The 27,684-nt window shown below is 39.9% G+C and overlaps 1 protein-coding gene across 1 annotated transcript; it reads right to left on the minus strand.

Moving 5' to 3' along the window:
- Positions 1–559: 559 nt before the first annotated feature.
- kdm8 (lysine (K)-specific demethylase 8) lies at positions 560–5,194 on the minus strand. The gene is made up of 7 exons (XM_084134313.1): positions 4,209–5,194; positions 3,068–3,240; positions 2,856–2,988; positions 2,707–2,754; positions 1,763–1,912; positions 1,575–1,667; positions 560–754 (listed from the first exon to the last, which is right to left on the minus strand). Exons 1-7 carry the CDS (start codon positions 4,656–4,658, stop codon positions 590–592), a joined length of 1,212 nt encoding a protein of 403 aa, XP_083990439.1. The 5' UTR covers positions 4,659–5,194; the 3' UTR covers positions 560–589.
- Between the last annotated feature and the right edge of the window lie 22,490 nt (positions 5,195–27,684).

Raw genomic sequence — 27,684 nt, forward strand, 5'->3', positions numbered from 1 at the left:
CAAAATTGAGTTTATGCTTAAAACAAGAACAAATATCTGCAAGATTATTTATTCCCTTGCAAGGAAAGGTCAGCAGTCATACAGTCATTACAAAGTGCCTGCAGAGTGTGACAAAGAGTGGGGGCACCCTTCCTTCTTTATAGTTGACTCCCTCTATGGCATCAGAGTGGCTAAATGAACAACATGTCCCGCAACTAACACATTGTTGCATCCTACTACCATTGAGTAAAGGCCCTTTGTCTCAGTCATACATTCAGTCACGCATTACTTTTTGTCAAGTCACGTACACAAGGTCATAAACGTGCACTTTGTTCCATCAATGTAGCAGAGAATCATGGGACTCTGCATGCAATCCTCGTGTCATTTTACTACATTAATCTTATTACTATGAATATAAAAAAATGACACATATAGAACATCACTTTTTTTGCAACTTAATCAGAAGATACAGTAAAAGTTATTTCCATATTCTAGTAGTTGAGAGCAGAGCGATTCAAGCTACTTTTTTTGTCAAACAAATTAAAAATTTGTACAAATAAAGACAATACAAGACAACAAACACGGAGCATGCCAATTTATTCTGTACAAATCAGGACCACCAAAAACTGACAGAAAAGCTGAGCTCAAGAGAGCGCACATAATGCCAGTGCTGCAGAGGGATGAAGAGCACATCTCTGGGCCTGAGAACACACTCCTGATATGAGGCTCTAGAGAAGTCTGGGAACTTCACCAGGTCTGGATTCTCCACCTCCACCTGGTGGTGGTAAAGCAAAAAAGCTCATGTTTTATGTTTTCTCATATATATATATATATATATATATATATATATATATATATAGTTCAGTCATGAATGCTGCAAGAGGGTGCAAGCTGATAGGTCCTTCAAATGCAATCTGCCAGCAATTACATCATTACCGCATGGAACGAGCTGATTGGCCACTGCTGATCCAACAGCCAATGAGATTACTTGCTCTTTTTAAATAGTCTGGTTCATTGTTTGCTGTTTGCTAGTCTTGCAGCGCACAATCAGATTTACTCTGAGACCCCCCAGCTCCACCTGCCTATATCTGCTACAGTATTTATGTATTTGTCTATTCATGCAGCAGCATATCTTACATCAGTGGTTCCCAAACCTGTCCTGAAGGCCCCCCAACACTGCACGTTTTCTTTGTCTCCCTACTCAAACACACCTGATTCAACTCATCAGCTCATTATCACATGGGTTAATTGAGCTGATGAGTTGAATCAGGTGTGTTTGATTAGGGAGACAAAGAAAACGTGCAGTGTTGGGGGGCCTTCAGGACAGGTTTGGGAACCACTGTCTTGCATGATGCTGCTCACATAATTATGTGTTTGTATCTTTCAGCAGTGGCAAGTCCATACTTGCTCTGCAACAGCAATAATCAACAGCAGTGTAGCAGACCTGGTCTGCCAAGACCAGATACATTAACATTGCCATATTCAATAACATGCTAAAACTATTCCAAGAGTTGTCGTTATTGAAATTACCGGTAATATACAACAAATAGGGATATGTACAGGAAACTTCAGCTGTCATAAAGTAGATCTTCTACCTGACTGGTGTTGTGCAGTAACTGCGACTGGTGTGGATAGAGATTTTTTGTTTCATCTGGGCTGTAGAGTCGGATGTATTTCCTTCCAACCACCTGACATTCAAAAACAAAAGCAGAATGCAATGAAACAGAGGGAATCAAAAGCCTTGCCTTTCAAATGCCAAATGAACCATTTGTCTCGTGTTTACCTGTGCCAAAAAATTCTGTTGAGGATCCTGATGAAGAGGAGACACAGTCCCTCCAGGCCCAAACCAGGCATTAATTGTTATATCATCCTCATCTCCTTCTCCAAGACAACAATAGTCTGGGATACGAATATCTTCTTTTAGCTCTGGAACCTATCAGAATGAATAACAGCCAAAGTTACTGCTATTGCTTTTGCATGATGCTACATCCTTTAGTAAATGTCCAAGTCCGAGAAGACTGCCATAGAACAACCTAAAATTACGGAGTTCCCTTTCGATTCGGTTCACTTCGAAATTGCGTTTGTTAACTCTTACGGGGGAAACCCTTTCCTCCAAATACTACCTCATCTCAGGGAACTGAGGTTGCTTTCTTTGGATATTACCCTTCATGCAGTGTGTAATATAACTGTTTCTGAATGTAAAAGGTCTGCAAAGTCTAAAAGACCAATGCGCACGATAAATGCAGTTAATGTCTCCTAAAAGAAATAACTTGTTCAGAATTGCCTGAAAAGAGTCATCTGTAATTCCATTCTTGCAGCGTGAAACCTACGTAGGATTGTAACAGATTTGCATAATGCCAGCCTATGGTCTTCATTTGCTGCTCACCAGCGTCGTCTACTTTGCCCCGTCTCTAAGCCTCCGGAACTGAGATTCAGATATGGTAATGACCGTTTTGTTTCCGACACTCGCTGTAAGCGGTAGACCAATCGCAACAGACTGGACCATCTAACAAATCAGAGCAGCCTCTCGGAATGGAACCGAATCCTTTATCTAACCTTTTAAGACTGTGAGAAAAGAGGTGATGCTGTAATTTATATTACAGCAAAATGAACGTTTTTTTTTACCTCACATGCATGTAAACCTAATATTGGAGACCTCCAAAATAAAATAAATCTTTGAAATAGCACAATAGTGGCACTTTATTATGAGAAAGTTAAAGAAAAAACCTGATCAAACAACTGATGCTGAGCCAGATATCCCACTCCATTCTCCGCCTATGAGAAAATAACCAAACATAATAATGACAGACAACTTTACAGCTTCTCTAGGCAAAAATATATTTAAAAAATGTCTCTTACAATGAAATTTGCCTTACGGTTCCTATAATGTAGCGGTCTATGAAGTCATTCACTGTAATGAGCTTTTGTGACCACTCTTCATCAGTGTACTTGGATCCCACTTCAATAGGTACCGTCCGGCAGCCAGCAACAGTTCTTAAGTAGTCTATGCTTAGAAAAAGAGAGAACAGTATGGTAGTGCACAGATGTTTTAAAGGATAAAATCTAAAAATGCATATTTTATCAGTACCTCCATGGATGCTCTGTGAAGGCCGTCCAGTGGTCAGTAATTCCCTCTATAATCACAGGGTGTTGAGGATCCAGGAAATCTGATCTGAAGCGCTCCAGGGATGGGCACTGAATCCGTGGCACTTCTTGAGCAGGGTTTATTACAGGCTCGGACACACAGTCCTGTTTCATCTTCTGTTTTAGAGAAGCTTTATAAGTGAATAGTGTATGGCTGAATAATGTAACACTGATACAAGCCAATTAATTACAAAGCATTAGAACAAGGTTTCCAAAGTAGCATGGCATGATTTAGCCAAAAAATAACACATCCTGGATCAACATCTTTTGTTAGTTCTGGAATATTCTCTATTATTATTAAACAATTAGAGGGAAACAAATTCCTCTTCTGCTTGCCCGGTTGGGTCAGTATATCAGTTTTAGAAGTTAAATAATATATTGTGAATGTATCATGTTAAAATGTAATGTTTTTTTTTAAAAGAATTCACACATTTTATCATATTGAAAATATAAATTTTCAATAATAGCTGAAATTTGATACAAGTTATTATAATTATACAAGGAACTCCAAGACTGCCATAACTTCATAAATACTTTTGTTGGAAAATAATAGCATTCATGGAAAAACATTACTGATTGGTTTGCAATTTAAAAAAGTTGATCCAGGAACGGTGTTAACTCTAAAACTTTTTTTTTTTTTTTCGTTAATTGAAATTAAAGCTACAATAAAATAAAATATAAATATTAAATGAGAAAAATTACATTAAAAAATTCAATGAAAATGATAAATATTGCCTTGGCAACTAACTGAAATAAAACAAGTTTAAGTTGAAGTACTACATAGGCTACAATTACTAAAACTGTAAAAGAAAATTCAAAGCTAAACAAAAATATAAAAAAAAGTGAATAAAAAAAAAAGACAAAGCCACATAAAATTACAAAAAAAAATAAGCTGAAAATGAAAGCTAATTCAAAGCATTAATAAATACTAAAACAACACTGTCCAGAAACATATCATACTTGAGTAAATCAACCCAAAACATTTTTAGAAACCATTCACAGTGGGAAAGCAAGTAAAAACAAAACATGTACTATCTGTAAACAAGCTGTCACAAATTATTTCCCTTCAGGAAAGATGACTTCACCTTTGAACAGGGTTCTTCACTCCTCTCTTTGTTTGGACTCTTCATTTTCATTCTTAAGATACCAACAAGTCTTTGCAGAATGTTGTCCATGATAGCTGCTCCCATTAACAAACTCATGTCACATGTCTTAATGGCCTCCTGGATGTTGTATTGTGATGGATTAGTATGACACAAACTTAAGACTTTGAATAAGCAGCCGTACGAGTAAACTCTCCTCCACTCCTTGTCCACATCTCTCCATGTTCCAGTGTTAAGCTTCTCCCAGGAATAATCTAGAATGACTTGGGCTCTTTCAGCTGAAGCTGGGCAATCTGGTGCACTGTACAGCTGATCTCTGGCCAGCTCGAGAACATTCAACACACTGGATTCAATCTTTTCACTAAATTCAAGAGGGAATTCAGACACTGTCGAAGGCAAAACAGCGCGAACACCAGGCCAGATTGAAGCCATGAGCAGAAGACACTTTTGCAGATCACTTGTAATTGATTTCTAATGGATGATCTGGTGAAAAGCGACCATAAAAATAGTTCACTTGCTAGGGAGAGAAACAACTAACGTTGGGCTACTGCTCATGGTATATATTACACGTCATATTTGTTACAACAAACAATTAACAGCGTTTAAAATGTTTACAGCTAGCGTGAATTACGTGATAAATGTGTAATTTATGTCAAAACGAGAGGTATTAAAACGAAAGTTTCCGTGCACGCAGTGTGCTCGGTTTTAATGTCCGGCTAGAAACACAGAAGACAAACAACGTTCCGCGCAGTGTTTCAGATTGGAAATGTCCAAGTATTGTACCAGAAGCTCAAAATGATCGTACAAGAGTCAAACGTATAGAATACAGTTATTTATCTAGACCAACAACTTTTTGACACGACCTGCAAATTACTTTATTGCTAAACTATCGAACTCAGTTTGGAAACAAATGACGGTAGCGGCAGGAACGTTATGCTCGTGAGAGAGAGTCATTCTCCATGATGATTGGCCGAGAAGACGTAAACGTGAGATGAGATGGAAGACGTGCATATTCACGTTCTCCTCACAATCATGACGGTGATGGATGTTGGATCCACAGCCTGATCTATGTATAGAAGTCCTATGATTACATTACAACGACCATTATTTGGACTGTCACAAAATTCTGAAATGATCATACATTATGGGGTTATTTTTTTTTTCATTATTGATCGTACATCGTACAGAGGTCAAAATGATTACAGTACAAATACGATACTTATCGTATGTCTGGAAACACTGGTTTCACTCAGGTAACTCATTGCGGTGTTGTCAGATAAGGGTTTAATAATAAAAAAATATATTACAGAACTAACAAAATATGTTGATCCAGTTGTCCTATTTGGCTAAATAATATGTCATGATGCTACTTGTTTTGTTTGTATATGGATGGCTCAGCTAAACAGGCCAATAAGAGATTAACTATTATTACTTTTTCAATCTTACAAACGTCTCATTAAAACGTCTACAAATTTATAAAACTGATCAGAGATCAGGTAAAACCCGCATGATTCATCATGGTTCACAGAGATCTATGGAAGTTTTTTCCTAACATAATTCAAATTAAAATTAAAATGCTTAAAAAGATCAAATAATAAATCAAAGTCTCAAAACAACTGTTCAAATGATAAATCAAATGGTCAAAATATTAAATAATAAATCAAACTCTCAAAATGGCTGCACAAATGATAAATCAAATGCGCAAATGCAATTTCATTTCCTCATTTCTTTTGATCTCATCACCCCCTATGGAAAGAAATTAGTGCCAAATGTATTTGAAACAAAAAAGCTTGTTGAATTGCAACAACCGTGCATTAACCGTGCTTGCATTTTAATGCATTGTAGTTTGTTTGCATTTTTACTGGCTGAAATTCAACATGGTTGTATATTTAAGCTGTTGATATTTCAATTCAAAACATTTCAAACACATTTTCATTATTAAAAATTAAATAATCCATATTCACCTTTCAGATTTCACTTCCAAAATGGTCTATTTAAAATTAAAACCTATAATATTTGACAGGCAATTTTCGGTCCAATTCATTTCGCTTTACAAATTCACTTCCAAAATTCAGTGGTTCAAATTCGACAGAAAATTCAACACATCACATCCGGGAACTGAAGGAATAGCAGTAGAGGTCCGATGCATGATCTCCACCTGCTGTTAGTCGTCCTCACTGGAAGGTGGTGCAAGTGGCTGTTGACAAAGACCAAAGCAACAGGTAAAGAGAGTCATTCATTCGCAAAAAAACGGATTTGCAGAAATGGATCAAGTGGTAAGTAAGTATGTGATGATTATCAGGGCCAGTAGGCTATATATGCGGAAAAGCTGATAAAGACATAAAAGCTGTGTTTACGTTCAAGTCTTCACAGTTACTTGTGTACACGTAAGCAGCTTTCTCTACCAAGAACGAGACTATTGTATTCCCCAATGCTTATGTACAGATCAAACTTTCCATCGGAGGTAGACATATATTTCTCTCGGCTGTTTAGTTTCCTTAACTTTATATCGCAGCGCTGTGCTGCAGTACTAGGATTCCCCTCATTCATCATACTCCAGGATTCCCCTGCCATTGGGACCGGTGGGGACATATAAAATGCAAACGCTTAACGTAGCTTAATGGACTAATACAGTGATATAAAAGACCAAACTCGCACCTTATTGGGAATGTAGATTATACTATATAGGCTACAGGGAAGCAGATGCACTCAGAATATGAACGTAACGTGCAAAGTTTGACACAGTGATATACTGCCATGAAGTTGTCTTGATGTTTGACGTTCAATTTTCGCAAATTTAGGGACTATCTCTAAAGTTACATACGACATTGGTATACACGTTTCTAACTTCAATAGCATTTGAAGAGAATGACTTACAGTCATAAAACCAATGGTAAAGTGTACATGTAGTGGTCATAATGTTTCGCTTCCACGTGAGTTCATATTTATTTTAATAAATATCAACAATCTAAAGGTTGTGCATCATGCCTGACTCCTACATGAACACTTTACAGTAAAAGACCGTGAGTGTTTAGGGTGCCATTTGGGACAGGGCCTAAGATACGCGCTCTGAACCACAACTGATTCTGAAGTTGAACTGAAATGGAAGTTGAACTGAAACAAAACTGAAACAAAAGATTCATGAAGCTGTGTTCATGAACGCTTCACATCGGTGACATCTTTAAGTTCTGAATGGTTTAATTATTAGTTGATTTAATGATGTTTTTGTCTTTTCGGGATCCCTGTTGAATAACCTGCTTCCATTATTGCCCCAAATTTGGAGGAAACCTGTGGCCTTCATTGTTTACACCATGGTTTACATGACTGCTCCAGTATGCCTATACAGGTTCAAACGATTCTAGACAGTAAATGGACAATTCATTTGTTGCATGATTATAAGGGATGATTGGCAGATTAAACTACTTATATTGTCACTGTAAGAAAAAATTATGAGGACGTTAAAGATCTTAAAGATTAAGTTTTATTGCAGCATAGCAGTGGCAAAGTACATGAAGCACCTTGGGTTCACCGGCGTCAAAATGAACCCAGAACACATAACACAATGCATTGGCAAATAATTAGGAATAATTGGGCTCTCACAATGTGCATCAGTGATATTAGCACATTGGTTTTTTTTTTGGATAACTCAAAAATCAACAATAAATAGACAATATAATGTCTGTGTGTGTACGTGCTTTTTAATTTTGTCGTATTGTGTCAATTTTCTCAGTGTGGACATCCTTTATCCACGTGTGTGCATCCAATAGACAATAATATATCTAGTGCAAATGAGTATGCAGTCTCTTCATGCAGTAAGCCTGTGTCTTTGTGCATTTCTTAGTGTGGGTATGTCCTTTGCCCACTTGTTTCCCATCTAGATGGAAAGACTGCTGTCCATAGTCTCTGAAATTGTTTGATCTCCTCTTGTTTCTCTTTTCATTGTCCATTCTTTTCCATTTGGACCGCAAGTCCTTCTAGAATAAACAGTCACTGGTGTTGTTCGAGTATGTGCCTCTCCATCAGTTCCAGCCATCCCATGGTGGGTCTAAGGGTTTCTAGATCTTTTAAGCCTGGAGTTCTGGATCTTTGTCTAGAAATCTCTGCATTTGTAGGTCATGGATCACTCTGTTCTTTTTCTTGAGAACATCCCCTGGATCCACTGGTTCCTTCTTATCCTTCAAACGACCAGATCATCTTATCATCTCATAATTTTTTCTAAAATGTGCTACTATCATAAAACAATTCTACTTTGTATCAGCATCTGTGTCTGGCAAGGTGTGAATGGCTTCTTTATTTCCATTCAGCATTGTCAACTGGGTTTCTAAACTGCTTATTTTCTTAAGCAAATCACGATAGCCCATCTTTCTTTTGTGTGAATATTGACACTGTCTTGCCTTGTGTCCCATCTTCCCAGATGCAAAACACACAACTTCCTGAATCTTCCCTTCTTTTACCCAAACAATGCCTGGCAATGTGACCATCCTTTCCACATGTATGACAGACAAAGCTTTGAAGAGGTCTCTCATTGTCTTGACAATGTCTAGCAATGTGACCAGCTTTTCCATAGCAAAGAATAACACCTTCTGAATTTACTTTTGCAAATCTCCTTGGTCTATGTTAGGATGTACCAGCTGCCAGAGGTGTAAATGACGTGACAAATGCAGAAATAGCACAGTCCAGAGTGGTTTTAATTCCAAAAGGTGCAAAAATATCAATATCCAATGGCAATATAAAGTAATAGAAAAAAACTGATTATCAAAAATTATAATATCAAAGAAAATAAATCCAAATTGTTGACAATACACAAATGCAAGTTATCTATGCCAATGTACAGGCCCACAAATACAAACGAGATTCAACCTCTCCACATTTGCCCTCTCCCCTAAAATGGCTACCTCTTTTATAGGCCTTAGCTCCTCCTATTTTTGGAAAATAACATTTTAGGGAGAAACCTATTAGTTACAAAGAGGTGACAAGAAATAAACAAACAAACTGTCATGACATTTCAACTCTAAAGCATAATTTATTTCTAGTACAATTTAAAGGGCTCAAAACAATAAAGACAAAACATAAGAAAACATAGATAATAGGTTCCCTCCCTCCCCCATGAGGTCAGAACCAGATGGAGTAATCTTGCATGAGCACATGCAGGTTTAAATATGGCTACTTTCTTTGTGTACTGGTTTGGCAAGTGCACCAGAAGGTATGTGTAGCTGTTTGAAATGCATAAAGCTAACTTGGTAACTGAATTAAATGAAATAAACCCTTATTGTATAAAGTGTTTTTGGTGTACTTTTCTGTGTAATGGTGGAAACAATTTGTTGTGTGCACATACCCATGCTCAATCCCTTCAAAATAAAAGTCCTGTGTCACAGTCAGTCTGGAACCGCAGAACCATACGTCATAGCAGTGTGAGGACGACAGCGCCAGCCTAACAGTCTGATGCCGGAAGTGGGCGTAGCAAGGCATTGCGCTACTTCCGTATTTTGGAACGTTTCAAGAATTAAAAATTATTTTCAATTAAATCAAATGTTCAAACGCTCAAGCTTTGTTTTCATTGCATTATTTTTCTTGTTTGTTTTAAGCAATGAAAACAAAGCTTGAGCATTTGAACATTTGATTTAATTGAAAATAATTTTTAATTCTCAACCAACAATTATTTTCATAGACCATACACAATTATATGATGGACTGAAAAAACAAAAATAATTAATTTAAATAAAATTAGTTTTTTTCCCTCTGAAATATCAAAAGAATCACACACTAGCTGTACCTGCTCCAAATAAATAATAGTCATTAAATAAAAATACAAAATTGAACTAAAATAATAAATAAATTATATAAAACAGAATCAAGTACTGTACATTAAGTCACAAGTCGCTTTGGATAAAAGCGTCTGCCAAATGCATACATGTAAAATAATATCTATTGCCACTGAAAAAATAACTCCAGATGTTCATACCTTCATGAACAACAGCCTTTTTAAAATGGATTTTAATGTGATTATTCAATTTGTCCCGTCTTGTCGGTTTAAAAATACTGCTATCACAAAAAGGGCAGTGAAAATTTCTGCAGCATGTTGTGCATTGCTCCAAAGGTGGTAGCGCTGAACCTCTCTGAATTGTTATGTGGTTCTGTAGGTGAAATAAAATACAATTAATGCAATTCTCATGGTCAGAAAATTTAACAAATGCTGTAAAATATAACGCCAACAACAAATTAAATCACAAACCATAAATATGTAACCTAACAAAGTGATACAGTCCAACTGTAAAATAACAATACGTGATCAAGTGCCTTCGTCACAATTCTCACTTAGTCACATTTATTATATAGCGCTTTTTACAATACAGATTGTTTCAAAACAGCTTTACAGGGATAGGCTACTAGGAAAATAATGCAACAAAGTCTCGGCAGATCTAGAACAAAATAGTGTCATAATCCAGCTTAAGTTCAGTGTTGATTAATTTCTGTTGTAAAAAAGTTATTAATTCAGTTAACGTTAATTAATCTATATAGCCATTCTGGAGAAAACTGTGATTTTATCATCCAGCTCAGTTCAGTTCTCATAATAATGGTGTCAATGACAGATCGATAGTATTGTTGAATATTAACTTACAAAATACTTAGAACCGTTTTGTATAAGCGTATAACATTAAGTATGTTGCATACAACAAAGATATAACTTATTTTTACCTTCTTCTCTTCTTCTTTTCCTTGTTCTACCATGTGCTCCGCCATAGTTAAACATGAACTCCGTCCACTTCCGGCATCAGACTGTTAGGCTGGCGCTGTCATCCTCACACTGCTATGACGTATGGTTCTGCGGTTCTGCAGTTGGTTAATATTGTCAGTCTGTGACAGTCTATGATGGAAACCATTAGATAATCTAGAACATTCTCTCCCACCAAAGGCAGCAACTGATGTCTAGATTTGACTGTTTGCATTAACATTATTGTTGTAAAACTGTGTCATTTTAGCAATAATGTCATTGTATTCAGAGAGAGGTGTCACAAGCATTGTCAGACCGGGTGAGTTTGTCACATTTGTTAATCAAGGTAGACATGAAACCAACATGATTCTTAGTAATATCAGGATTGGCACTGAAAGTTTTAAACGTCTCCAATAATCGTTCAGAAAACGCTGCTGGATGCTCCCCTTTCCTCATGTGCATCTCAGATATTGTATCTCAATTAACTGGCATTACACCTAAGACTTCAAGCAGTGCCTTTTTCCTCTCCGACTTATTAGCAGTTCTGTCCTTTACTTTCTGAGTTAAGGCTGAACATAAGGCAAGAACATTCTTAAAAAAACGCACACATCACCATCTGTAAAATTGTAAACTTCAGCATATTCTTCCAAGTTTTTCAGAAAGTCTAATGGATCTTGTTTGGCAGGATCAAATTTCCCAATGTTCTTGATCACAGCCTCTAGTTGGATTAAATCCTCTGACTATGGTAGAGGTCATTGGTTCTTCCCCTCTTTCACTAGCACGCATAGTCGTAGTAGCATGGACTGGTGCCATGGGAAATCTGACTCTTCAGTCAGAGTATTGGCTACTGAATGACTGAGAATCTTTTTCCCAACCCTCAGCGCTATCTTCCTGCAAATCTGGCATTTCTGGAACTGGGTTACACAACGTGACACCTAACAATGACTTACTGGTGTTTTTCTCAGTTGTGCCATTCTTTATCATCAACTGACAAGTCGCCTTCGCTTCCTCCAATTTGTTGAACAATGTTTCCACGGATTATTTAAGCATGCTATTGTTAGTTCTAAGAAGTGCGATCTCATTCTGCATCCTGACCTTTTCTTCTTTCCATATCGTTTCACTAACCAGGTAGCCAGGCACTTTTTGTAATACTGAGTCGCTCATTTTCAGCCTCTAACTCATCCACTCTCCTCCTAGTTTCTTTGTATGAAGCAAAAACAGCTTGAAGCGCATTTGCAATTTTTCCTTTTTTGTTCCTAGGCATTTTGGGATCATTTTCAAACTTAGAGATAGCCCACTCGTACCGTTTATCAACAATATTCTCTATTCCATCAAACATTCTCTAAGAAACGTGTAGCTATGTATTTTCCATTTTCAAGTCTACAAGTCTTATCGGACTTAAGAGTATTTCGTGATTTAATAGTTATTCAAAACGTCTTATTTAAATGATATCCGTTAGTCTAATTATTCACAGCCACCATACGTCAGACGCAAATGAACAAAACAACCACACTACCTCAAGCTTCTTAACCATGGCCACAATCCTTTGGGCTTTAAATTTCACAACGCAAAAAAGTTTAGAGATGAAACAGTCACAGTACGTCGGACAAAACAGATTTTTCTCATCTTTCCCACTTTTTAAAAAAAAAATCCCTCTCTGGGTGGCTCGCTAATGTAAGAAAAAATGATGAGGACATTGAAGATCTCAAAGATTAAGTTTTATTGCATATATAGCATATAGCAGTGGCAAAGTACATGAAGCACGTTGAGTTCACCGGCGTCAGAATGAACCCAGAACATCCAAATCTCAAACTTTTTATCCTGTTACAGTTTCCCACTCTTAAATGAAATTGCTCCTTTTGTAAAAGCTGTGGTCTGTATATGTTAATGAAGTTGTGACACCCCATTTTCTGAGACGGTTCTCTGTGTCCCACACCCATTCCCATTCTACAATTGATGATGACCATTTGCTCAGGATGTGATCAACCCAAATGGTAAAGAAAAAATATAACTTGACTTTCTTCTTCTCTATAATAATTAAGCCATTTTGGGGATGAGCTCATTCTAAAATATACTTTAGAGTGGAATCTGGGTCGAGGCAGACTAACATTTGTTTCACTGTTGGTACAGGCAAATCCTAATTGCAACTTTTAACAGCCAGGTTGTTTCCAGTACATGCAACGTATTCAATGCATGGGAAGGAGGTATCTAATAGCCTATATTTCTTTTTGTAAGAAGAACTATTGTTTATTTATCTGAGGTCTGTTTTCCATAAAAAATGGGCATTTACTAGGTATCTCAGTCATGACCTTTTGTTAACCCGGTGTTGTATTATGTAAAATACAAAAATCTATTCAATTATTCATTTGTTGTTACAGCTTTCATGAGATGCACTGTGAAGGGCTAAACAATGATCTGAGACCATAAGCCTCAATAAATATTGAAATTTCCCAGGAAAAAAAAAGTTGCAGCACAATATAACAAAAACAATAATTATTATCTCTTTGTTCACGTAACCTTCTGCTGCTGAGTCAACAGGCATGTTTCCAAACTAGGCCAGTGGATTGGATGTTGGACATGTAATAGCGGTCTCTTTTAGATCAGCATTGCAGCAGAAGTGTAATATGGAGCAAATATTGACCGCTAGAATTGGGAAGGACACTCTTTGATGCGATAATCCATTTTGTGTGCTACTTAAATGACAGCATTTTTTTTGGTTTTTAATTTTCCCTTGATTTCTCCCATGGCCATTGAGCAGACTGTTCTGTGGAAAAGAGCCAGCTGTTGAAGAATCAGATGTTTGCGCAGCTAGATGATCTGTGAAGGAGTGTGTTTAGAGAGGCACAGTGAGGTTTTACATGAGATTTTAATAGTGGTGAACACTGCAGTGGTTACCTTCTGTGTATGTGTGTGTGTCTGTTTGTTATGTATGCACTGAAAACGTAAGTCCGAGAAACTCAACAATTCACATTAATTTAAAAATGCAGCATGTCCCCAATAAAAATATATGGTAAAGTTACATTTAGAATCAGACATTTTCATGTCCCATTTTCACTATTCTTAACAAGGTAGCATTTAAGTGAGAAAAAGTTAAAATAGTACTAATTAATTATGAATCATTGTAAATTATTAATACTGTTTAAAATATTTTTTTATATAGGCCTATACTGTATTTTAAATTTCTATCTTCATGTATTTTATTAAATTTTAACTGTGATGGCAAAGTCCGTTTACAGCATCCATTACTCCAGGTTAGAAAACATTTTCAGTCTAATCATTCTAATGTGCTAATTTGGTTCATTCTTTATTATTAGCACAGATGAAAATGTGGTTTAATGAAGTATGGAAATTACAATAGAATGACTTGTTTCAGCTCATGATGTAGTTTTTATTAGCAAGTCAAATTTTGGTTTTAAAAATGACCTGTAAAATCTCATTTGTTAACCTTACTTAAAAAACATCAACATGCAAACCGATCTCCTTAAAATTTTCAAGTAAATGATCTCATCATTAAACTTACTACCACTTAGAAAACTTGAGTCCTATTGTTTACTCATTTTGCAAGTTGACTACTTAGTTCAGTCAACTTAAAGATTTAAGTCCACTGACCTCAAACATAACAGTTTACTTAACAAGCTTGTTCACATTACTAGACAAATATGTGGAAACTGATTGCCTTAAATTTCTCAAGCATGTTTTACTCAAAGTTGTAAGTTGTTAATACAAAGGCATACAAAAGAGTAAGACAACACCGGACCTATTTATTTCAATTTATTAAACTGCAAAAACTTTCAAATACTTTGCATATTTGAAATTTAGTTTCTTATAGAAACTCATCAGTCTATTGTTCTGTTGAGAGAAGAAGACTGTTCCATACAAAAGAAGAAAGCAATCTTGATCTAACCAGCACAAGAAATGTGGTTGGCCTAGATGCACAACAATGCACAATGCACAAAAATTGCACAATGCACAATGCACAAAAATTGCACAACAAGTAAATAAGAATCTCTAGCTTGCAAAACAGACCACTCACTGGTGCTCAGCTGGAACAGCACACACACTAAACACCAGCTTCAACTTTATCAGAGGACATTCTAAAACACTGGCTCTTTAGACAGAGTTTCAAAGAAAAAGCCATGTCGCATCTAAGAAAAGGCCGGGTAGATGAAAAAAAAACTTAATTAATGGATGGCAAACGATTAGAAAAGCATGTTAAAATGGATTGATGAATCCAAGTTTTATGAATGATTCATTGATAGAAAGAAAGAAAGAAAGAAAGAAGAACAGCATTGTTTCATCAGTAACACAAACATTAAATTATAAATTAAATGAAAATATTTTGTAATATTTTGTAACAGTGTATGTCCAAAAACATGGTAGGCCTGTCACAATCACACATGCTTTATGATGGTGATTAATTGTTATACAAGTAATTGTGTTTAATGTTTAATTCAGTTTTGTTCATGTCACTTAAAATATAAGCCAGAAGTATTTTTACTTGGAATCATAATATAATAATACAAATTATAATAAAATAGGTCATATTCACTTAAATGCTGTAAAAATTCATATAATATAATAATATAATGCAGTCTGATTAAACCTAGCTTTGTATACTTTGTGTTAGACTATCTTTATTTACTCTACAACAGTCTTTTTTAATAATCTTTGGCAAAATGTGCTTGAAATTTAAACTGTGCAATTATCGCGGTTATCTAAAAAAATTCCATTCTTAGCGTTTGTCAACCTCTTGTGCAAGTTTAGATTTCCAGTGTACATATTTCTGCCAGATTACGAAAATAATGTGTCGACATTCATATTTATGAGGAAGTGTGCATCATGCGGCAACGGTGAGTGGTGAAATGGTCATGGGCAGCATTTCTAAGGAAACATGCATTGCATAACAATTCAATTGCCAACCCATGTGACCTCATTTGTGCTTAGTGTTGGGGTCTGTAGTAAACATGCGTCGCACTGTGGAGCAGACACTTGTTTAGCCCTGGTTAGGAGGAGGCTGGATTGTCTCTGCTGGAGAGGAGAATGTATTATTCAAATGTGGCTCACGCTGCGTGGAGGAAGGGGACGAGGAGGGGATGTGTTGAAGGTCGAGGGCCTGATGATGATGCCCGTCCGTAAGCTGTCAGCACTCACATCACCTGCTGGCTGTTTTCCCAAGCACATTTCAGCACTTCACCTTCCTCATGCCTTAGCCTCATCCGGCAGGCCAGGCCAGAGTTCAGCCTCCTGGAGTGGTGTGGTTGGCTCAAAATTTTTTCTGAAGATGAGAATATTTCATAAAAGAGGTTTTTGCAATAGGCCTGAAGAAGGCATTAATGGAATAGATATTGGAGACATTATCATTGCTTTATTCAGCATGTAGTGCGACCGAAAAATACAAGTGTGCTGTTATAAATTCAGGGATTATGTAGCAAGTCTGTTCTAATTTATCATTTTTATATATGTATGAAATATTGCTGCACTGGATTTTGTAGACGTGTGTGAGGTACACAAGCAATCGAGAGAATATGGGGAATGCGTCTTATATAATGTATTTGTATATATTGTTCCTGACCTTAACCTTAGTCATAAAAGCATAAAAGCATTGTTACCGTTGTGGATAGTTGCAGAGAACAAAGGAGGAACTCAAATAAGAGTATGCATAAAACATATTGAATTTTCTGTGTAAGGCATGGTGATGTATCATAATATTTATTTTTTGTGATATATTAAATTAATATAAAATAAAGCAGCATTGTAAACATTGCCATGATTTTAATGCAGTTTTTATTTGGATGTTGAGTCTTCTGAAAACTGCATCTGAAGTTGTATGATCCCTCCCTGACATGTGACTTATTGTTTTGGTATTTATTCAAATATAGGTAATAGGTATATGTAACTATTGCAGTTTATTATTTTTTAAATGTCTATTTAAATTAGAATGATTAATTATACTTGGGTTTATTTAGTGAAAAAAAAAAAAACATGCTTTGCTTTTGCCTGATGTTTATAAGGTAGTCCTGGGATTTCACTCATGGGTTGTGAAATGAACTGTGTCCTAAGCATGTCAGTCAGCCAGGAGATGATCTTTGTGGTCGTAATCAATTTAAGGTTAATCCCGGCATGACACCTATTTGGCCTCAGCTGTGCCAATGCAGCAACTGACAGCATTAGCAGCATTGGCACTGCTGCCAGGCACTTTTCCAGGGCATCAGGGCAATGTGAAGTGTGACCGTAAACAGCACCTTCCCAGGGGCTCACAATACCAAGTCACCAAGCCACCCGAGTGGGGAAGTAATCGCTTCCATTATGCTCTAGGTGCTTCGGGAAAAAAGTGAAAGAGGAAAAAAGGCAAACAGCCCTGCAGTTGTGTTGCCGCGGATCAGAATCCAATTAAACACTGTTTAGTTCTACATAAGCCGCCAGTCATAGCCTGTTGACTCATGAAATTAATGCATTATTGTGGCACAAAAGAAACCAGTGCACTAGAATGCACAGCATTTCCTCAGGCTGCATTTCAGACAAATTGACATAGCGTACATACCTGGCAGATGTTAACACCAAAGTGCACACAAAAACAAAAAAACATTGTTTGTCACAATGACAAAAAACAACACCAGGATATCGATAATCCTAATCACGTGCCAGAATTGACTTTTTCTTTGTCATTTTTTTGTCCCTCGATTGTCTAGTCCTCTACAAAAGAAGGTCAGCATGCTTACTGGTTCTTTTTTTCTTTTTTTTTTTAATGTTTGATGGAATCCATCCCACTATGTTGGAATGCATCCCTGTGCTCCTTCCACACTGCAGCCTGTCAATGTAAATAATGACCACTGCAGTGCCCCTGTGCATCTTGAAGGCAATTTATGAATGCGTAAAAACTATTAAAGGTTAAGGGTTGCAAACTTCTACGGTTGTTCCTATAATGGACATGGGAGATGCCCTGCGGAGGTGACAAATGAAGGTCCTAAAGTTAAACGCACTGTGAAATCACAAAAAGGAAAGCTTTAAACAGCATTCATGAACCTCGTCTTCTTAACAACAGTAGATAAAATTCCAATGCAATTTTCTTTTCTACAAACTCATTTCCTGAGAACGTGAAAAATTTATAACAAAGAATAGAAGAATAGCAAAGTGCAGTAAATGATAAAACTATTTGTCAAGTCGTCACCTTTTTTTATATAGTGCTTTATACAATATAGATTGTTTCAAAGCAGCTTTATAGTGATAACAGGAAAATGATGCAAACAGTGGCAGTTCTCCTCTGCCGATCGCCACCGGTCGAAGCCTCCCATCTACGTCGTTGGTCAAAAAGTATGGCTTTCATCTACCCATATTCCTCTCCGCTTCGTTTGTAGAAAGCTTGCTCCCAAATTCATTGGCCCGTTTACCGTCACCAAGATCCTTAGTCCGGTGACGGTCCACCTCAAACTTCCTCCGGCGTACCAGAGAATTCATCCCGTCTTCCATGTTTCAAAGATTTAGCCCCTTATTCGTTCTGCTATTAATCCGCCTACCCCGGTTCCCCCACCGCCGCGAATCGTAGATGGGGAGCCAGTTTATTTGGTTAGTTGTATTCTGGACTCAAGGCAGAGGGGACACGGATTCCAGTATTTGGTGGACTGGGAGGGCTACGGTCCGGAGGAGAGGAGTTGGGTTCCTGCCCGGGACATATTGGATCACTCCCTTATTGATGATTACAATCGCCAGGTAGGACCCTCTGGGAGCGTCAGGTGACGCTCCTAGGGGGTGGGGTAATGTCACAGTTCGCAGGTTTGTCTGTTCATTATGTGTGTACTGTTCTGGTCTGATTGTCTATCAGCGTCAGCTGTGTTGACGAGCAATCAGATCAGCGGCAGGTGCGTCTCGTTTATGGATCATATATGTAGTCTTGTGTTTGTCATGTTCATTGTCAGATCGTTTGTTACTGGTTCTCTGTGTTTCGCTCTGTGCAGTTTTCCTCCAATTCCTGTTCTATCGGACTATCCTGCCTTCAGTGCCAGTGCTTTGGACTGTTGCCCGAGTTTTGCTTCTCGCCGTTGTTTCCTTCAGCGATTCCTGTTTTCTAGGATTATCAGCCCACTGCAGTCTCTGCGCTGCCAAGGACCTAACTTCCGACCAGAGACTATACCAACCTGCCTTGTCTTGGTCTCTTGTTATTTCTAAATAAACCTTATTCTCATTTGCAGTTGGATCCAGTGTTTTTGTGACCTGACATAACAATCTGACCTGTTATGGATTCAGCGAATGTTACCGAACTGAGAGACATTTTGAATAACAACAACGCTCTTTTTGATCGTCAAGATGAGCAAATTATGGCGACCGGTCGAGCAATTCAGGCCTTGGTAGCGCAGGTTTCGGACCTTACCAACCAGCTGCAACATCTGAGAGTCGAACCTGCCCACGTGCCCACTGCGCCTAACCCATCACCTGCTGTTCCACCCACTGACCGACCCACCAACCGCACAGAACCTCGTCTGCCACCTCCTGCTGCTTATTCGGGTGAGCCCCAACTATGTCATGCTTTTCTGACGAAATGTTCACTGTTCTTTGTTCTGCAGCATTCATCATTCCCCACTGAGGAGTCCAAGGTAGCGTTTATAATAACGCTGCTGTCAGGATGAGCGGCGCTATGGGGAACAGCAGTATGGGAACAGGGACATCAGTGTCTTGAGTTGTTCCAGACCTTCAGTAATGAACTCAGGAAGGTGTTCGATCGTGCTGTGTCTGGCAGAGAAGCGGCCAGAGTTTTGGCGGATCTACGGCAGGACAACAGGTCGGTGGCAGACTATTCCATCGAGTTTCGGACGCTGGCCGTGGAGTGTAAGTGGAACAGCGAGGCGCAGTGGGACATGTTTCTGCATGGGTTGGCCGACCGTATCCAGAACGAGATCTATACTCTGGATTTACCTACAACGTTGGATGGTTTGATTGACCTGGCCATTCGAGTGGACGCATGGCTGCAGCGTCGAGACCTTCAGAGGCAGAGAAGCTTGGTCCCGGACATGGAGATTCATCCTGTCATCCCTCCATGCAATACGGTCGGCCCCTCATTCGATCCTGAACCCATGCAGGTGGGCAGAGCTCGCCTCTCCCGGGAGGAGAAGGAGCGGAGAAGAGCACAGGGACTCTGTTTGTATTGTGGAGCCGCGGGACACTTTGCGGTAAAGTGCCTGGTAAAAGTCAAGGCCCGTCAGTAGAGGGGAGGTTACTGACGGGTGGCGAGAATCTACCCTGATCCTCCCGAGAATCTACCCTCCTCCCGGTCAGACTGCAGTGGGCACCGATGATGTGACGCTTTGGTGGACTCTGGGGCAGAGAGGAGCTTTATGGACTGAGACCTGGCGCGCAGACTCAGGATTCCGATCATTCCCATCACTCATCCTATCTCCGTCAACACTCGGGGTGGTCAACTCCTGTCTTATGTCACACACTCTACTGGACCGGTGAGTCTAGTCACGTCAGGCAACCACGTGGAGGAGATTCGGTTCCTCCTCATTGACTCTGCTTTTGCTCCTGTGGTTTTGGGGCACCCCTGGCTCACCCTACATAACCCTTACATAAACTGGCGTCAGAACACAGTCATGTCTTGGAGTGAGAGCTGTCATGCGTCTTGTTTGGTGTCTGCTTGTTCTTCTGTGTCTTGTTCTGTGTTGCAGGATGAACAGGCGGACCTGTTTAACGTACCCGGGGAGTACTTCGACCTGAAGGAAGTGTTCAGTAAGTCTCGGGCTGCTTCTCTTCCTCCGCATCGTCCCTATGACTGTGCTATAGATTTATTGCCAGGTACGTCTCCGCCTAAGGGCAGATTATACTCACTTTCCGCTCCGGAGAGGGAGGCCATGGAGAAATATATTTCTGATTCTCTAGCAGCCAAACTCATCTGTCCTTCCTCCTCTCCTGCAGGGGCGGGATTCTTTTTTGTGGGTAAGAAAGATGGTTCCCTGCATCCTTGTATTGATTATCGAGGACTGAACAACATCACGGTAAATAACACTTATCCTATGCCGCTGATGTCTTCGGCTTTCAAGAGACTGCAGGGCACTTCCTTGTTCACAAAGTTGTACCTTCGTAACGCCTATCATTTGGTCCGCATCAGGGAGGGGGATGAGTGGAAAACCGCCTTTAACACCCCCAGGGGGCATTTTGAATACTTGGTCATGCCTTTTGGCCTGTCCAACTCCCCCGCGGTTTTCCAGGCACTCGTCAACGACGTGCTGAGAGACATGGTCGATCAGTTCATATAGGTTTACCTGGATGACATATTGATTTTTTCTTCGTCTCTCCAGGAACACGTTCAGCACGTCAGACGAGTGCTTCAGAGGCTGTTAGAGAATGGGCTTTTTGTCAAGGCGGAGAAATGCGTTTTTCATGCACAGTCTGTCCCCTTTTTAGGATACATCGTGTCGTCTGAGGGGGTGCGCATGGATCCCGACAAGATTCAGGCAGTGGTGGATTGGCCAACTCCAGATTCCCGCAAGGCCCTGCAGAGGTTTCTGGGTTTTGCCAATTTTTACCGCCGTTTTATTCGCTACTACAGCCAACTAGCCGCGCCTCTGACTGCCTTGACCTCCACCATGACGACTTTCAGGTGGTCTACTGCAGCTGAGACTGCATTTACCAAACTCAAGGACTGTGTTGTTTCAGCCCCCATTCTTGTCGCCCCTGATTCCTCTTGTCAGTTTGTGGTTGAGGTCAACGCGTCAGAGGTGGGGGTAGGTGCCGTCCTCTCCCAGTGCTCCTCCTTGGACGGCAAGGTCCGTCCGTGTGCTTATTTTTCTCATCGTTTGTCACCCGCCGAACGCAATTACGATATTGGTAATAGAGAATTGTTGGCAGTCAAGTTAGCCTTGGAGGAGTGGCATCATTGGTTGGAGGGCTCGGGGGTACCTTTCATTGTTTGGACCGACCACAGAAATCTTGAATACATCAGATCCACTAAACGACTTAACTCTAGGCAGGCTCGGTGGGCACTTTTTTTCGGTCGATTCGATTTTTCCATCTCCTACCGTCCAGGTTCCAAAAACATCAAACCTGACGCATTGTCCCGTATTTTTGACCAATCAGAACGCCCGGTTTCTCCCGAGTCCATTGTTCCACAGAGATGTGTGGTTTCAATGCTAACTTGGGAGATCGAATCGAAGGTCCGCATGGCCTTACATGGGGTAGTGCCTCCGCCCGGGTGCCCACCGGGTAGGTTATTCGTGCCAGAGAGGTTGTGGTCCAACGTTATCCGGTGGGGTCATTGTTCCAAGGTGGCTTGTCATCCAGGAGTAAATCGTACTATTTTTCTCATTAAGCATCGGTTCTGGTGGCAAACTATGGCTCGCGACACTCGTCGTTTTGTATTGGCCTGCTAGGTCTGCGCCAGTTGTAAGACTTCAACTCGACCTCCGGCTGGGCTCTTTCAACCGTTGTCAGTTCCTTCGAGACCCTGGTCACACATTGCACTAGATTTCGTTACAGGTCTCCCTGCCTCACAGGGTAACATGTTGGTTTTAACCGTGGTGGACAGGTTCTCGAAGGCTACTCATTTCATCCCTCTGCCCAAATTACCTTCTGCCAGAGAGACAGCAGTTGCTGTCATAGACCACGTTTTTCGTATTCATGGCCTCCCGACGGACGTGGTCTCTGACAGAGGTCTCCAGTTTATATCCAAATTTTGGAAAGAGTTTTGTCGGTTGCTGGGTGCGAGTGTCAGTCTTTCCTCTGGGTTCCACCCGCAGAGTAACGGTCAGATGGAGAGGGCCAACCAAGAATTGGAACGAGGGTTGCGATGTTTGGCGTCACAGAATCCGTCCTCTTGGAGTCAGCATATCTCATGGGTTGAGTACGCTCATAACTTATTACCAGTGTCGTCCACGGGCCTGTCTCCGTTTGAGTGTAGTTTAGGGTACCAGCCACCAATTTTTCCCAGTCTGGAATCCGAAGTCGCGGTTCCTTCTACTCACAAATTCGTCCAGAGGTGCAGACACATCTGGAGAACAGCCAGAGAGACTCTCCTCCAGGTGGGTTTGCGCACCAAGGCCCAGGCCGATTGCCACCGGTCGAAAAAGTGTGGCTTTCATCTACCGATATTCCTCTCCGCTTCGTTTGTCAAAAGCTTGCTCCAAAATTCATTGGCCCGTTTACCGTCACCAAGATTCTTAGTCCGGTGACGGTCCACCTCAAACTTCCTCCGGCGTACCGGAGAATTCATCCCGTCTTCCATGTTTCAAAGATTAAGCCCCTTATTCGTTCTGCTATTAATCCACCTACCCCGGTTCCCCCACCGCCGCGAATCGTAGATGGGGAGCCAGTTTATTCGGTTAGTCGTATTCTGGACTCAAGGCAGAGGGGACACGGATTCCAGTATTTGGTGGACTGGGAGGGCTACGGTCCGGAGGAGAGGAGTTGGGTTCCTGCCCGGGACATATTGGATCACTCCCTTATCGATGATTACAATCGCCAGGTAGGACCCTCTGGGGGTAATGTCATGGTTCGCAGGTTTGTCTGTTCATTCTGTGTGTACTGTTCTGGTCTGATTGTCTATCAGCGTCAGCTGTGCTGACGAGCAATCAGATCAGCGGCAGGTACGTCTCGTTTATGGATCATATATGTAGTCTTGTGTTTGTCATGTTCATTGTCAGATCGTTTGTTACTGGTTCTCTGTGTCTCGTTCTGTGCAGTTTTCCTCCAATTCCTGTTATATCGAACTACCCTGCCTTCAGTGCCAGTGCTTTGGACTATTGCCCGAGTTTTGCTTCTCGACGTTGTTTCCTTCAGCGATTCCTGTCTTCTAGAATTATCAGCCCACTGCAGTCTCTGTGCTGCCAAGGACCTAACTTCCGACGAGAGACTATACCAACCTGCCTTGTCTTGGTCTCTTGTTATTTTTAAATAAACCTTATTCTCATTCGCAGTTGGATCCAGTGTTTTCGTGACCTGACATAACAATCTGACCTGTTATGGATTCAGCGAATGTTACCGAACTGAGAGACATTTTGAATAACAACAACGCTCGTTTTGATCGTCAAGATGAGAAAATTATGGTGACCGGTCGAGCAATTCAGGCCTTGGTAGAACAGGTTTCGGGCCTTACCAACCAGCTGCAACATCTGAGAGTCGAGCCTGCCCACGATCGCAATTGGATCCAGTGTTTTCATGACCTGACAGTGTGCCTTGATATACAGTCTTGACGTCACTGAATTTCGTTCCGAGTTGTGCGACAGCCAATCACTGTTTGCAGATACCATAGAAATGAATGAAAAGTGCTGTAAACCGAATCACACCTGTCGTGCAATTTTCCGTGACTTCTCTTATAAAACAGATTTTGCCTTGCCTTGCCTTAATTTGAAAGTTTTCAAAGTACTTTAAAATTTCTGAACCAAAATGAACACATTGTTTTTACACTAGATTTTTTTTAATTTATCCTTTTTTTCTTACGTCACTGAACCAAATATAAGATGTAAACGAAATGAATGGCCACGAACAAATACCATGTGGGTCTCCTGTTGCTAATGCAACTACCATTGAGATAAACAGGAATGCTAACAGATAGCTCTCTCCAGACCTTCTTGGTATAAACAGGCTTCTCCTCCCCCATACCTCAATAAACCGTGTCCCAAGGGTCAGTGTGTTAGGATTGAGGCCTCTTTTTGCTGTTGCATGGGGCACTTTTGCAAATCCAGCTAAGCAGGTGCTCAGTTTCAGTAGCCTAATGTGTGTTGAGTGTCTGAATGCCACACCGGAGCTCAGGCAGCCCTGTCTGAATCACTTTGGATCAAATTAATTCAACCAGGTGTGCCCCCACACTGCTGGGGTGCAGGTGACACCTGCTACATTCCTTTAATTAGAGGTAAAACAGCTGTTTCTGGATAGACCTATGAAATAAACCCCATCCACCCGCGCTCCCATCGGAACGTCTCTTTTGAATCAAGATGCAAGGAGTATAAGCGACATTTGACTTGCCATCGTGAGAGGGACACGCGCTGGACATAGAGGAGACTCATGCATAATAAGGGAAGATCTAGGACATTTCCAAGTGGTAAATGTTTTCACCGTTCAGAAGACTTGGGTTCTCAGTTCTATTAAAGTCTCAGTGTCATATCAGATGTTTCAGGTTTTGAAATAGGCTACTTCAGAGAAGGACAATGATTCAGATGATTCGGCTCTGAATAAACGTGAAGATTGAGAGTGATAGTTTGACAGGTTGTGTCTGTAGTAGTTGCTGACTGCATAGAGAAAGTCATGAATAGCCACTGACTCAGAGTTACTGGACTGTGGCCAGTCCTAATGGCAGAGCAACAGGGGGATTTCATTCACACTCAGAGTAACAGCAGGGGAAATCCCATGAGGCACTGGGGGGAAGGAATGGTATAAGAGAGCTTGGATGGTGTTTCGCAGTGACAGAGTGCTCTCTGTATGGAGTCCAGGTCTCTTGTGAGGGTCAGTAAGCTTTAATGGGTGACTTAAGGCTTGTTCACACCAAGACGAATGTTTGGTGTGAAAATTCGGGGCGATAAACATTTTAATTTGAATGAACGGTTGTTGATGTGTCTTTTTTTAAAGTAGAGTTGTTCTATTTTATTTTCCATTGCACTGCGAATAAACCTGGCCAACTTAACATTTCATGATTTAGGTCACATGGACAGACCACTGTTACTACGACTTGGTGGTGTTCAAGAACAGTATTTTACTAAGCGACTGAATATCAGAGGGAATTCGGTCTCTATTTTGTCTCTCCTCTTGTATTTGGTGTTGTTTTATAAACACCATAGCGAATGCAAATATCTGAATGCCGAGGGGCAAAATTAAAACCATAATTCACTCTCTGACAGTAGGTGGTGGTATTTGAAATACCTTTTTTTTTCTTCTTCTTTTTTTTTTTTTAACAGTCTATGGTAAATAATATGGTTTGAATTAATTTTTTTCTCAGTGTAAAGCAGGTGTCAGAAATAGAAAATTGTTCAGCGATTTGTGTACCGGGGGAAACAAGGTATTTTTGCTTTTGTTTTTGTAAGCGCCACCTGCTGTCAGAGAGTGAAAATGCATTTGAAATTGTGACAAATTGCATGTAAAAATCGGACTGAACTTTTGTGTTGGTGTGAACGGGCCTTTAGACAGTAGAACTATAGGGCATCACCGAGCTGTTACTTGCCCTTATTGTGGTTAGAATGAGTTTTAAGCTTTGAACTCTTCTTCTATCATTATGTACCAGCCAGTTATGGGACCTAATATGCTCTCTCTAGAAATTAATTGTCTTCAGCAGCACAGCTACATGCACTGTTATTTCCTAACAGTGAGAACAATGAGTTATTACAATAGGCTATAGCTTGTTTCTAATAAGTCAGTTCTTTTTCCTGTTTTCAATTTTGGTGGAAATGTAATGATCTGCTTTCATTTTCATTGTGGTAAATGAACTGATTCTTTGCTGTGGAATGCAATATGATATCAATAATGAGAAACAAAAACAAAGCTGTTCTGATTTTTTCTCTTTTTTTTCAAAGGGTGGATTTAGGACAAAACTGTTAATGGAGTTTGGTGCAACTCTCAACACGATACACACTTGTGACCAGCAGAGGGCAGTAGTGTGGCAGCTATGCCACCAGACCCTGTGGCTCAGCACTGCATTAGCAAATGTGAGCAGAATGGAAAATGATCTCCCATTTTACCCACATGCTCATGGCTTGTGGGTCCTTATCATCTTTACATGTATGAAGTCTATTTTCAACTATTTAATTTCTTGTCACGCTGAATCCAGTGATGGTGAACATGACCCACTGATTTAAACTAGCTTTGCTAAGTAAAAATACAAAATGGTATGTGAGGTTCAATAAGCCTCTTTCAGTAGAATAACTTAGAGAAATTCAGACAGAACATGGCAAAATAAAATTGTATAGGATATGTGTAGTGACCTGAAAATGAACATCTTCTCTCTTAGAACAACATCACTACAACTAATATGTCATTCCATGTATTTCCAAATCATCAAAATGGTTATATTTAATGCATTGCACATTATATCACAAAAAAATATATAGCATTATTTGTTCTTTGCTATTGTGTCCATCTATCTGTCGTGAACGCAAACATATGGTTAGCACGATTAATACGCAACACAATCTATCACGTTTTCCATGCATCTTTTTTTCCTTCTGCTTGATCAGAACATGAAATCATACATGAAATCGACTACAAAATCTGACAGCAGACTGATCACATGACCTCCACTTACTGTCTTTACTTCAATAGCTGCTGCATCACGTCGCTCCACATTTGCTTATAGCGTTTTTAAATTGGCATAAACTTTTCTAAACTTTAGTTGCCATCTCTCGTTAAAATGAGCATGCTTAGGGCGTTCTGTCCCTGTCTTGTGAACGAGTCTTTATACTGTAATTTTCTCTGCACATTAAGCTGCGATAGATGTAACATAATATAACATAGTAAAAACGACATGTGACTGTTAAAGTCGGCATGAATCGGAAGTTGCTATTGACTTTTTTCCCATTTGTAGCGTATATCTGAGTGAACAAGAAAAACTGTAGGGCGGGACTTGATTTTGTCCATGGGGAACTGATTGGATGGTTGTGGTTTGCTATTGCTGTGATGTCATGTGAGTGACAGGTTGTCCCGCCCTCACGCCAGTAAACACGCCATCAGAGAAGAGAAGCAATGTCGCTGCAAGACGGAGAGGGAAGTTATTCTGGTGAAAGATTACATGAAGTTAAAATAATGATGTGCAATAAAAACTGCAATATTACATAGAAA

The sequence above is a fragment of the Abramis brama genome (assembly GCF_963993115.1).
Source record: "Abramis brama genome assembly, chromosome: 1".
NCBI classification, from domain to species: domain Eukaryota; kingdom Metazoa; phylum Chordata; class Actinopteri; order Cypriniformes; family Leuciscidae; genus Abramis; species Abramis brama.

Coding starts and splice junctions, on each gene's coding strand:
- kdm8 (XM_084134313.1), bottom strand. CDS start 4,658: ATGGCTTCAATCTGGCCTGGTGTTCGCGCTGTTTTGCCTTCGACAGTG. Junction 2,989..3,067: donor TTCACAGAGCATCCATGGAG/GTACTGATAAAA, acceptor TCTTTTTCTAAG/CATAGACTACTTAAGAACTG. Junction 755..1,574: donor TACTGCACAACACCAGTCAG/GTAGAAGATCTA, acceptor TACCACCACCAG/GTGGAGGTGGAGAATCCAGA.